The following is a 14217-nucleotide window of genomic DNA, read 5'->3' on the forward strand; positions in this document are numbered from 1 at the left end:
ACACTATACCATACCCTACCCATTAATCACAGTTTTAAAATTGTGACATCTTTTTGGACGTTCAGTGCTAAGTTTTAGTAGAGAACACCGTTAAATTTAACATAAATCTTATGCAATTTCAAGAAACACGTTTTTACTTCTATGATTATAATCATATGCCGTTTTCCTGTGTATTAAACAAGATTTATGTTCACATTATCAATATTCATAGAATCAAGTCCAAATTTAAGAAACAGTGAATATTACCAATATTTTCATACAAATAAACACAAATAACTTTTTTACGTGTATATATAGATTTAGTGTAAACGCCTAGCAAATCACGATAATTACACAGAATAAACCAATTTATAAGCAATAAGCATTTGTACAAAACAAATAAGGCAGACATATTGACCTAGTATACAAAGGAAACCTAGATAGGATTTTTTTACACGTTAAACCCTAGAATAAGGTACTACTGACAACCAATATGGTCTCTTCCCCGCCGCCTACCTGTTCCCTTTTCCGTCTTGCCCAAGGCGCCTGCTCTGCTGCCCGATTTCCGCTTGATTTTTGAGGCGTTTTTAAAGACAGTATCGCTTTTTATATCTTCCCCGTTCTAGGCTGTGATCAGTGTTAGGATGTAAGCATGAAGGCTGTTCTAAAACTGAGAAATTACGACAGTTACTCATTCCATTCCAAATCTTTTAACTATTACAACTTGAATTTACCAGTTTCCCTTGCCTTTAACCTATTGAAAATTAATACTAACCCAACTTGGGCCTCTGATTGGTACACATTGTGAAAGGGCGGAACCTATTTTGCATTTCGACTTTTGGTTTACAAAGAGGTGTGTCAATCATAGTTAGATTATTCAGCATTGGAGGCGGGATATTGGTTGTCTTTCCTGTCCCGTATTGTCAGTCAGGCACCCTGAGTTTATCGTAAAGCGCTGGAGCGATAGATGTTCATTACACTTTGGGACTGTTTTAATCGATGGCGACGGCGGTGGCGTCTTTCAGCAAAGGCACGGTACGTGTGTAATTGCGTACGTTTGAGCAGTGCACGCGATAGGCGCACGTTTGAATATCAGTAGCTGTGAGTGCGGAGGCTGTTTACTTTTGGGGGGCTGGGGTGAAATCGCGCTTTTTTGTTTGTGCATTTGTTAGCTTGTGCAGTTGCGTTTGTAGAAGGTTGGCGTTGTGGTTGGGCGAGGCAAGTTTGCGACTTCTTAGCTCATTGGAGAACTTGGGTTGCAAGTTCCATACCTGCGTACGTAATTGGCTCATTATTATTCTGTTAATTGCTAAGAGAGCTAGAGTAATGTAAACAAAATTATGCTTCATTTTATACTCGAATTGTATCAGATGACTTTAACATTTTATGAAAACCGTGTAAGGCCGTAGTGTGCATAGATGGATGCGGTGTGACGCGAGTCAGGACCCTTATATGCATGTATTTCTTGAGATGCCAGAAATCCAGCAGTGGAGAGGCAGCGGTCCGACTGCTGAGCATCATGTGATGATAAAAAAAAAAACATTGGAGTTTTAGAGTCTAAAATTTCAGCCTTCGTACTCAAGTCCTCTTAAAACAAGACACTATATCCTTTTCCGGTAGCACTAAATATGACAGGAACCTGCTGTGGTCGGTGCGCCGGTATTGTCAATAAGACACTTTTCCCACAATTCTCACGACCGTTATCAAATATGTTATCCTTGTAATTGGTTAGTTTAAATTTTGTTAAAGTACGAGTCTTTTTGATGTCGCAAGTTTGTCTTCATTGCTCCGTATGTACAGTGTGTTGGTACTTGCTTTTAATGCTGTAATGTGCAATAGATATTCAGGACGTATTTTTCTTTGCAATTACCTTCACTCTATAAATGTATTTATATTAAATATTACGTCATTTTAATTGACAGGCCCCATAGTCGTTTTCTTGCACAGTATACTTGTGGAAACATGCTGATACAGTGCCGTTTCATAGCATGTTAATTTCCATTACTCACTGTAGTTTTTCAGGATGCTTTCCAAAGGACACTTTAGATGTCACCCGATCTGCATCACAGCAGCTCGAGTTACACCTCTTCCTTTCTTTTCACTGCTTACCTAAAGGCAGTGTCCAAATGTGATAATTGCTATGCCAGCTGTGATCTGGGATATGTTTCATTCTGCTCAGCACCAGTGTGATTGTGTACAGTAATGATAAACCTGAAGACGACTCCTCTGCAAACTATTACTTATTCAGGCAGCTGGTGAAGTGAAATGATTCAGATCTCACTTTTCACTTACATTTTGACACAAATTAAAGTAATTAAAACTGTTGGCTCATATTTAAATAATTATATATGACTGTAATTTGCAAATAGAATTTGTTAATTGCCATGAGGGAATTTAATTTATGGTGTATAAATAGAGTATCATTTACGCTCCTTTAAGAATAAACTGCAAAACCTAAGTCTGTTTGGAATGCAGCATTTGTGGGCTGTCTGTTCATCCAGTATGTCCTGCGGAATTGCAGAATTTAGATTGCTTTACCCTGTCCATTTATAGACCTATTTCTAAATTGCATTTTCTTGGCAAGATTCTTGAAAAAGTTATTTTTTTTCCAGCTTGAAGATTTTTTAAATAAAATGGTATTTTGGATGATTTTCAGTCTGGTTTTAGAGCTTGTCATAGCACAGGAACTGAACTTTTAAAGGTTTGTAATGATCTTCTTTTAATAACTGACTGGTGAAATTGCAATCTTGATTCTGTTGGATCTTATCACAGCATTTGATACTATGGACCATGCATTTCTCTTAAAACATTTGAAGCAATATATGGGGGTTCAGGTGTTGCCCTTGAATGGTTCCAGTTCTGTTTAACAATTCACAGTTTTTCTGTATGCCTTGCTGATTCTTCATCCACCTCAGCCCCTCTTAGCTCTGGTTTTCCACAAGGTTCCATTCTTGGTCCTGTATGTTTTACTCTTTACATGTTGCCTTTAGGTTCATTATTAGGAAGTATGGTTTTTCTTTTCATTTTTATGGTGACAGTATGAAACTTTACCTGCCATTTAAAACGCTATAGGGAGGTTCAGGATGCCTTTTACATGAGTGTTTTAATTAAATAAAATCATGGCTGGCAATAAACTTTCTTCAGCTCAATGAAAAGAAAACAGAAATATTGGGTTTTTTTTTTTGTAAATGCTGAAATTTCAACTTCTCTAAATAATGCTATTGGTTCTCTGGTATCATTTGAGAGGCCTTATACCAAAAACTTGGGGGGTATTTTGGGGGAGAACTTTCACATTTGATAAACAGATTAATGCTGTACTTCCTGTTTTTATCAGTTGAGTCTTTCATCAAAGGTTAGGGTCTTTTTATCTCAAAATGATCTTGGGAAAAGAACAGTTTACGTGTTTATAACCTCTAGGTTAGATTACTGTAATTTTCTGTACCTTCAGGTTGATCAGACATCCTTACATCACCACAGATGGCGCAGAATGCTGTGGCCCATTTTTTAACTCACACTCACAAATGTGACTATATTTCTGCATATTTCTCTCTTCACTTGCTTCCAGTTCATATTCAAATTGGTTTAAAAAATGTGTTAATGGTTTTAAATGCCTAAATGGATTGGTGCCTTCTTTCCTCTCAGATCTTTTAAAAATATACACCCCAAAGAGAGCACTTAGGTCTTCAAGCCAGTTGCTCCTAGTGGTCCCTAGATCAAGGTACATGTATAATCTGTGGGACAGTTTACTGGAGTATATCAGAATGGCCCCCTCTTTAGTCACATTTGTCATTACCTAAGACTTACTTCTTCACACTGGCTTTTGAATCAATGGTGTGAGTCTTTTTTTCCTTTTCTCTTATTGTTATCTTGCTGCTGCTATCTTATTTTATCCTATTTTCCTTTATTTTTGGTTATTTTAAATTCTATGTGACCGATTTTTATGTGATTAATTTTGTTTATTTCATTTTTGATTGAACAGCACTTTGTTCATTGTTTGGCTGATTTTAAATGTGCTTTATAAGTAATGTTTTGTTGTTTTTGTATGCTTAACCATATGGCTAAATTCCTATCATTATATTTGGTTTCTTAGAAAGAGATTGGCATATCCTAGGTTAGCAAATTTGCAGACCCTTTGCAGTTCCACTAGCAAAGCCCTGCAGCTAACTGCCACAAACAAGAAGAGATGTATGTAGAACAACACTGATATTTCTGTGTGTTCAGAGAATTGAAGTAAACCAATCTATCAAATTATTAGATTTCTCATTCATGAATAGGATTTTTAAAATTACCTGCAATATTTTATCTACTTACATATATTATCCGCCCATTACCTTTTTGTTCCTATGAAATGGCTGTGAAGGGTCAGAGTTTATTACAAGAGCTTCTTGCTATCTGTTTAAATATTGCTTATGGTTGTATGTACAAAAACAATGAGAAAATAGATAAATATTGTGTATGCATACATGTTATGTATACATATAACTTGTGTGCTTAAATGTGTGTTGTATAAATATACTGTATCCTTGTATGCTTGTAGAATTCCATGCTGAATGAGCTTACATATTTAAGCAGAAAATCCTTCCTTATACTCAATATACTCTGTAAACACTCTCCCTGTAATGGAAATTAGTTTTCCTTACTTTTCTGTATCAGTTTAACTTTTTCTCGTATTGTTGCTCTAGACCATTTAACTTATGCTTAGCCCATGTGTAAAACTAGCACTGATAAATACCAAAAATATCTAAAGTTTGCTGAGCAATGGAGAATGAGGAAATGATGCATGAGTTTGTGTTCTGTACTGAAACGAAATAAAAAAAATTATTGCAGTAATACGGATATATAAAAACTTCGACTCATTATGCCCTGAATGATATTCCCTATTTACCGACAGCAGATGCTTTAGTGTGAGTACCTAACACACATACTTTCACACATAATGCATACTATTTCTTGCAGTGGGATTGGGCTCATGTTGGATCATGTGCATACCTCATGCAAACTGCTTCAGGATTTGCATGGTAATACACCAAGACGAAATTTTCCAAAGGGTCTAAATCCAGTTTCATGGAAGATGCACCAAATGTTCTAGGTGTGAAAACGCCTTTAGAAAAATTCATTTGTCATATAGATAGATAGATAGATAGAGTATAGATTATCTTCTTATATAATATGCTACTGTGGGTTTTCGTTTGTCTGTCCAGGATTTTAAATCACCTAACCCTTGCAAACTGTTTCACCTATTGACTTGAAATTTGGTACACATATACTATGTGACGTCTACTATCCGCTTCCGATTTTTATGATTTTTATTACTCATTTTTATGTTATTTTATTGTAGAATCAACTCTCGGCGGCGCATGCGTACGGGGGCCATTCTCATTCCCTACTACCTTCGCTAATCATTCTTGAGGCAGATTGAAGACTTAAGTGCCAGCTTAAGTGAAAAATTAAAGAAAACATACTAAGTAATTGCAACACAAAAACTAGCCTAATCAGTTTTAATGTGAAAAGAAGCCGACAAAAGAAGAGAATCAGCGGGCCGCTAGGGTGGAAAAAAGAAAGGCTGCTCAGGAAGCAGCAAGCGCATCAACCTCTGAGCAAACTAATGCTAAATGTACAGAGAAAGAGTCTGAAAACTACGAATGTTCAAGTCAAGTGTATTCACTGCATGTTATCGTGCAGTACGCCATTACTGGTATGTAATAATAAATTTCAGAGCAACTTTCCCAGCATCCCTGGCAGTGTAGCGCTATTTGACAGGTTTAGAGAGTGCAGAGGCTGCTGGGAAGAAGATGGAGCAAGCGGGCCCTTTAAAAAGGAACCTAATGGATACCATGTAGATTACGATCGTCTCTTGCTTCATACATATGCTTCTTATGCTTCATTACATTACAGCTCATCCTTTGGTTTATAGAATCTTGATGTATGTGCTTTCCTTTGCCTGCTTGTCTGTGAGTTTTTTTTCTTGCTGATGTTCTGTTTTCTTTTTACAGCCTCGGGATAATTTGTTGAGGAACACGGTGGGTCCAGAAAGAATTGATTGTCTGTCTGAACACTCCTGTATTGACTATCCCACAAGTCGGCCTTTTCTTAACTCTGATTTGCGTATAGAACCAGGCAGACCAGTGAATGCATACCCTCTGGGCAGCAGAACAGGTATGAACCACCTCTTTTTTGAAGAAGTTCATTATAGAATAATTTTAAGCAGGGCCGATCCTATCAGGTTTTTTTTTGTTTAGGACCTATAGCCATCACTGATTTCATGCTATTGAATTGTCTGATTTTGATTAGTTATATTTATTTATCGTCTCAAGTAACAAAATGTTTAGTTTTGCCCAAAATATTCATCCATAGAAAACCATCTTGTCCCTTAGTCGTCTTTATTTTATATGTTAAAGCACCATCACTCTGCCGGAAATGGTAAAAAGAACTGTCGGTGTACTTCTTTTTGTTCATGCTGAAAAGCTGGGGGTGTTGGATCTCATAAAAAGTATGTATATAAATGTGTATATATATCTACAGTCCCTGGGTTACGTACGAGATAGGGACTGTAGGTCCCTTAAGTTGAATTTGTATGTAAGTTGGAACAGGTATATTATTTTAATAAATGCTATTGTTGACCAACTTTAACCAAGTGCTCTGCCAATGAATGATGGAGTTTCACCTCTCTCTGACTGTTTTATTATTTCTACTTTATTTTCAATGGTGATGGTTTTTCTATTCTTTACTGTATCACCAGCACTTGCATCAGATTTGTGTTTCAGAGACATTATTGAAGGATGAAGACAAAATGTTAAGATGAGCTCTTCTGCACAGCACTATACACGCTATTACAGCAGGAAGGCACCTGTCAGCACGTCTGTTGTACTGACAAGGGACAACTTCATGCTATGTGCATAATAGTACAAGCAGACTTACCATTGAGAATGACTGGGGACGGCAAGAAGGGTTCATCACTCGCCCACCACACAGTCACCTCCACTACAGTATGCTGCCTGGAGCATTCACCCACTGAGAACGAACACGGTGCGGCCAAAGGTGGGTCGTGAATCAACCACCCCCAATTCAACAGGCAACCATCTGAGGCACACTACAGTGCTACCCCCGCTGCCCCGTTCACCCTCAATGGCCTCCGTTCAGCCACAACCAGGCCACTGCTTGCAGCATTACCAGCCGTGTGTGCTGGGCAGGCAATGAAACGCCCCCCTCCGGTCCATCCAGCCTGTGTCCAGTCAGGAGGAGAAGCTGCATCAGCGTAGTGAGCGGGCAGCGAACCCATCATCCAGCGCACGAGCGATAGCTGTGGCACCAGTGACTACGGACCATGGGTCACTGCTTGCCGCTGGGAGCCACCTGAGGGACACTACACTGCGCAAACAGCGAAATTGCCCCCCTCCAGCCACCGCTTGTAGCATCCCCAGGCCGAAGATGATGGAGCAGTAGTTACTGAGGCGCATGCGTCGCAGCTGTGTCCTCGTTCGTAGGTCGGATGTCCGTAACCTGGGGACTACCTGTGTGTGTGTGTGTGTGTGTGTGTGTGTGTGTGTGTGTATATATATATATATATATATATATAGGTAGTCCCCAATGTCTGTCTCTATGTTTGTCTGCTTTTAACGAGATATCTACTTAACGGATTTAGATTGTGTTTTTTCTTTTTTTCAATAATTTGCTTGAACATTCTGGTTGATTTTGTGACTTTTCTCATCATGATAAGAAACATAGTTCACTTGCTAATCTGAGACAGAGGCTGTGGGCCGAGGGGAGGGGAAAGCGTAACATCGGGAGTGGGGAGCCGGGCAGGGCCCTCCTAAGTGTCCTGTTTCACTACTACACGGGTAGAACCGTGGGGGACAGCTAGTTATATATATAATAGATATATGGTTTCTAATGTGTCTGGAGCAATAGTATACAGACCACAACTAAAGGAAAAAGTGAGTACAGAGTAATGCACTGCTGGTAAATCACTGATTTTACTATACCACCTGTTGTAAAAAATCTAATCCTGTTGTCTGAATAGAGTTTAAAAATTACAAATGTCCTCCAGTAAGTATTACTTTACCCCACATCCTGGTGTAAAAACTAATCCCGTCCAAATAAGAGGGAGGCATAGTTTAACTGTCAGTTTTAGCATGTTCAGTAAACAATGAGTTGTTCATGCCAGTTGCATCTGTCTTGTCGATTTTATATTTTTTGTATATTCCATGCAGGCTTATGCTTGGCAGTGCTACATTTACTTTTTATTTAGAGCAATGTACAAATAATCTGTAATAAGAGTGTGAGTGTTTATTGGGTAATGATGATTCAATTAATTATGCCTAACAAATGTTTAAAGTAAAGGAATTATTCAAGGACATTTATTACTTTAGAATGCATGTTAAGTGAGCATTCAGTTGGCACAGGTAACTAAAATGAGCATTGCTGAAAAGACTGTTTAAAAAGGTGAATGTTATAATAACAGAAATAAAATCAGAAATTTTCCAGTTATTTCCCATTATGTTTAATGTGGAAAACAACACCGTGTTTGGATATTCTGATGGTTAACTCTGGAATTCCCAAAGTCGGGAAATATTTTCATTCTCCCTGTAAAGCCTACTTTCCACAAACACACCCGAGGAAAATCTTGTGTCCTTATCAGCGCAGCAACTGCCTGTTGATAATCGCCTTTGTTTTGCAAATGTGTCATTTAGCAGTGCTGAAGCTAAAATGACCCATCCCCACTTCAGCCAGAGGTTTACCCCTTCTGACACTTACACTCTGTGTTTAACACCACCAACTTGAATCCTATCACTTACAGCTCAAGTCTCCACTGAAGATTTTATTTGGCAAAGATGATACAGTATATTAGTAATACTATCATTATTCATTATTTGAAATGCATCACATATGCATGTATGTGTGCATGTGTATTCCATGTCTACAACAATCTGTGTAAATGTACGACGAAACAAGAAATGTTAGGTCTTGTATATACAAAGCAAATGTATGTGTTTATTATCTCAAATATAACTGCTTGAATGTGAGTTTTTTTTGACAATCACGCTTCTGTGACATCAGCCGGCACACAGACCTAAATTGCTGTTTAGCATTAAATTTTGCAACAAACAAACCTGCACAGACTGTTATTCAATATAACTGTATATATTATATCCAGTATGACTGCTTGCATGTTGAAACATGCACAGACATACACATGTATGAAAACATCTTTATTTGGAAAGCTATTTGGACTTCCCAGTCTATATGCATTCAGCAATGTGTCATTTGAATGATTAATTTATTTAGTTTTTCTCTTGGATAAAAACATACAGTACTTGTTTCATTATAACTGTTGTGAAAGTGGTTATGTTCAATGTCTTAATTTGAAAACGATACTTGTATTTCACATTCACAGTAACAAAACAATATGGCATTTATCCAAGGATAAACACGAATGAAAATAAATCGTTCAAATGACATGTCTCTGTGAATGTTTGAAGTCTAAATATTAATCGGTAAAGAATAAAGACATTTTCATTCATGCATTTTGTGCTTGTTTATTTAATTTTCAAATTGTCATATTTGATATAATAAAAACATGCATTTGATCTGAGTCTGTAACAGTTTGTTAAATGTACGGTACTTGCAAAGGTTAGGGCAATAAAGACACATATTTTATCAGTGCCATTGTAATTACCCAAATGTGAAATAAACTCGATATAATAAACATGTACATTTGCTTTCTGTCTACAAGACCTAACAGTTCTTGTTTTGTTATACATTTACACACATTGTTGTAGAAACACAATACTCATGAAATGCACAGTATTTCAAATAACGATATATCATTTCTTATATAGTTCCTTACAAGTATAACTATATAAAATCTTCAACACTGGCGGTGATAAACACATCGTAATAGTGTCACGATGGGCAAACGGCTGGCTGTATTGGGCACAGGTGAGTGCTGCTAATTGACACATTTGCAAAACTGTGGCGGCTATCGGTGGGCAATATGGTGAGGTGATAAGGCCATACAAATTTCCTCGCAGGTGTTGGGGAATGTTGGGTTATCAAGTGAAACAAAATGTGATGGGGATTCTAGTGTTAATAGATGAAACATAAAACAACAGTAAATGGGAGATCTCAAGTGCAAGAGTGACCATTATAATGCCATTATCCAAGAGCACAGCAGTTGGTTCAGTAAAACTAGCCTCCAAATGCTCAGAAAGATCATGGTTATAAGGCTATCTCCTTTACTAATAATTGACTCAACAAGCTCACTTATCAAAAATGCAAATAGGTCAGTATTTGCTGTGGAGGAGACGTGTAAAAAAAAAAAAAGGACATAAAACAAAGTGCAGCACTTCTAGAGTAATGCAAAATTAAACTAGGGTCAGGGGAAAAAACAGTTAGATAGATAGATAGATAGATAGATTGATTATAGAGTTCAAGGAATTTTTTGTGATTCATTCCTCTTGACAACCGTAATAGACTTGCATAGATTTAGGTTTTGCATGAAGTTCACTGGGCGAGTAAGTTGCTATTTGTGGTGTGCTTTTTTTTATGTAAAAGTGTGGGTTAACTGCTTTGTAATAATAACTAGATCTACTCTTTTCCTAAGCACAAATACTGACGCATCTAGTGTGATGTAGTTTACCACGTTGCCACACAGCAGGCAGCTGATCGGGAGACTTTGCTAGTGCTCAGTCTTGCTTCTAAGCTCAGCAGTCCTTTATTATTATTATTATTAATATAACTAGGGGGCTCTGCCCCCTGCTCACTTCGCTCGCCCACCCTCGGGTTTGGTTTACAATTACAATATACAATTTAAAGAGATTGTTCTTTTCACGGGAACTGTTACATATGCATTATTTTCACTTTTACTTTAAAACTTTTGTAAAAACAATACTTGTCCTTTATTTCTGGCCCTGGACGTGGTTAAATTGTAATTGTACATTTTTTTTCATAAGGCATAACTTATAGGCGTACCTGAAGACACTAAAAAAGAGCTGCCGCAGTCTGTTTCGCTCATTGGATAAAATAAATTATTTAAAAAAAAGTGAATCTGATAGTCCTGAAAACAACTTGATTCAGATTGGAACCTACCTAACTGATCTATAACTCTAAGGAAAATTCTATGTAGGTCATATGTTAATAATATGATTTTATAAGTTTTAATGTTTTTACATAATCCTTATTGAAAGTCAGTAGATAATGAAGAAAATTTTACCCCATCAGACTGTAATTTCTGCCTAAGTTACTACTCCGACAAGAAATGTTTTAGCCACAAAGTAGTAAGCTATCATCTGTCTGAGCCGTGAATTTTGATTGGCAACTTAAAATAATACTAAAATTGTGGCCAGATATAAGTGAAATATTTATTCTGGCCACAATTGTAGTGTCTTTTACCAAACAAAAATTGTAAAACTTACTCACTCACTCTCAGAAAGAAATAGAGAATGAGCTTCTACACCATGACATTACTGTATTGTGCTTTCTTGGCTCTCTCTTTCCTGTAATATTGTGAGCTCCGCTGCATTCACCTGTCTGCCTTAAGCGCATGTTATTCATTTTGCTGCAAAATGCACTCCTCCTTATTGAACAGATTAAGCTTAAGTAATTAACATTGATTAGAGCCTGTCAACTGAGTTATTTTCGATCTGATTTTCATTGGGTTCTGAGTTTTTCACTACAGTGTTAATGCCGGTAGCCATGGGATTTATGGCAAAATTGTGGTGACCAGTTAAGTAATTGGCTTTTTATGCATGTATGCAGGATTTGAACTTTACAAAATGCAATTTAGATCCAAACGGGTATGCAGCACAACAAAGGCAATGGAAAGCAACTTTTTTATGCCTGCTCTGTTGGAAATACAGTACTGTGAACTGTGTTGGAAAATGTTTTTAATTCTGTGAATGGTGACCAGTTGGTTAATAAACTGGATCATAAGCACAAACCAACCAAAATACAATTAGAGTATGTTTTTGGAAAACCATGTTTATGTCCATCCACACACGTTTTCAGACGTATATAGCTCTGGAGACCGTTTTAAGAAGTCTTTGTTAACAGGGGTTGAAAATGATGGGATAGTGATGAAGAAAGTTGAAAATATAGATAAATGTGAAAAAAAAATAGTCTATTCAAATTTAACATTATTACTTCTTATGTGTAACACTTAACACTAGCTTTTTAGCAAATGTCATCTGCCAAAAGACTGCTCAAATCTGAATTCTGTCCAGGTCACTCTGTGACGATTCAGCTGATGCTAGGTTGTCTGCAATTCCACCTGATTTAGGAGTATTTGCCATTTCAACCAGCTTGTTAATTATATTTGTATAAATATTATTTATATATTAGAAAGAGTAGCAACCCCTGCACTTATCTAATAGAGGTGGATCATCTTTTCTGTAAAAGGTTCTTGTACCGTTACTTTTGTTTCTGGCGTTTAAGCCAATTTTCCACCCATCTGCACATTGCTCCTGAAACTCCAAATTATTTTAGTTTCATTATCACTAGTCTCTCATTTTAATATCTTATGAACTGTTAAAACCTTTGTATATTCAGAGTACAAAATTGGCCTAGATGGGTTTAACAAGCCTAAAAAAAAGTCTATGGTTTGAGTAGGATTTACACTAATGTTATATCCTATGTCTTTTTGTCATTGCAATATAATCAGCAACTTGCTATTATTCAGTCCTTTTATTGCCATCAGTACAGTCCACTTGTTTGTGTCATCTGATATACCCCTAACATTATGTGGTACTGCTTCAGAGATGTGACAGTGTAATTGATCCTTTACATTGTCTTCCTAGCTATTCTTACAGCATTGAAGAACTTACAAGAGAAGATCCACTGCTTGGAGCAAGAGCGCATGCAGGCACAGGAAAACTTGCAGCGTCTCTCCAGAGAGACCTTGGAATATAAGAAAGTACATGATCATGAACAAGAGCACCGTGATGACAAAAAGTCACAGATAGCCAAACAAAATGCGGGTGTGTGTATCTGGCATTTCTGAACTTGCAACAGCTGTTTTATGCAATACTAAAGTATAAGCATGTACTAGAATATTTAATAAATGTTTTCCTCACTGCTTAGAACTGTCATTGCAACTGAAAGAAGCAGAATCACGTTGCAGTCTCCTGGAAAAGCAATTGGAGTATATGAGAAAAATGGTGCACAATGCAGAAGCAGACCGTACTTCTTTGTTAATGAGACAGGTATGAAATGATGCTTAAGTTTCAGCATGATTTATCTTGTTACAAACTTTGATATTTCTGTCTACGTACTTTTAGTGATTATGTGTTTTTGCTTTGCCTTTGCTATTTTCATAATTTGGTACTGAGTAATCGGTGTGAACAAAAGCCAAATCTGTAATTATTTGTTTTGTCACTTGGGAACAGATTATTTGTTCCTAGGTATATTTTAGCCACCTCCTTGGGTTTGTCCTTCTTGTTCATCCTCAAGATTGATGCTTGTTTTCAGATGTCCCTGGAGAGAGAGAAGTCTGCAAATCACTCAGACGTTCAGTCCAAGTTGGAGAAGTTGGACATCCTGGAAAGAGAGTATTGCAAACTTACAGCAACACAGAGACTTGCAGAGGTCAGTCGGTAGCAAATCCGGCTTTATGCTGTGTTGAAAATGTATTAGTTGTTAGTTGAAGTCTTGAATTTTTTTTATATATGCAGAGTAAAATAAGGGATCTAGAACAAAAGCTGTATGATGAAGAACACCACAGGAAATTACTGCAAGATAAAGCTGTCCAGGTATTGCTGATTTTCATCTTTCTAAAAGTGCAAGGACAGACTGGGTTGAAATGAGTACAGTATTGGGGGGGGGGTGTTTTGGTCAGGACAGTATAACCTGCATGTTTGCTCTCTTACATATATACATAACTAGAACACCTGAATAAGAACCCAGAACCAACAATGGCCTGCATGCACAAATTATTGCACCGTTTGTACCGGTTTGCATTTGTCACCTTAAAAGTTGTTCAGTACTGAACAACAGTGTAGCCTAAGGAACATGGCATTTTGTAATAAAACAAAGAATATTCTAGGGCTGGGCGATATGGCTCAAAATTCAAATTGCGATATTTTTGGACCAAAAGTCAATATACCATATGCAACGATATTTTTTTCCTATCTATTATTACTTAAAAAAGAAACCACGCATTTATATTGCTCTTTAGTTATTTACATGTAATTGCAAACTTACAAATTTACATCATAGGCATAAACCAAAATATACTCATTAATG

General features: G+C 37.0%; 1 protein-coding gene across 1 annotated transcript in view; it reads left to right on the forward strand.

Moving 5' to 3' along the window:
- The first annotated feature begins 876 nt into the window (after positions 1-876).
- cep57 (centrosomal protein 57) overlaps positions 877-14217 on the forward strand; it is a 41154-nt gene continuing 27813 nt past the window's right edge. Inside the window, exons 1-6 of the mRNA XM_039744073.1 lie at positions 877-1014; positions 5973-6135; positions 12774-12953; positions 13057-13178; positions 13444-13560; positions 13647-13724. Coding sequence (XP_039600007.1) covers positions 979-1014; positions 5973-6135; positions 12774-12953; positions 13057-13178; positions 13444-13560; positions 13647-13724 — 696 coding nt within the window. The 5' untranslated portion in view covers positions 877-978. The remainder of the gene's footprint in view (positions 1015-5972; positions 6136-12773; positions 12954-13056; positions 13179-13443; positions 13561-13646; positions 13725-14217) is intronic.

This window comes from Polypterus senegalus, chromosome 2, assembly GCF_016835505.1.
Source record: "Polypterus senegalus isolate Bchr_013 chromosome 2, ASM1683550v1, whole genome shotgun sequence".
Taxonomy (NCBI): domain Eukaryota; kingdom Metazoa; phylum Chordata; class Cladistia; order Polypteriformes; family Polypteridae; genus Polypterus; species Polypterus senegalus.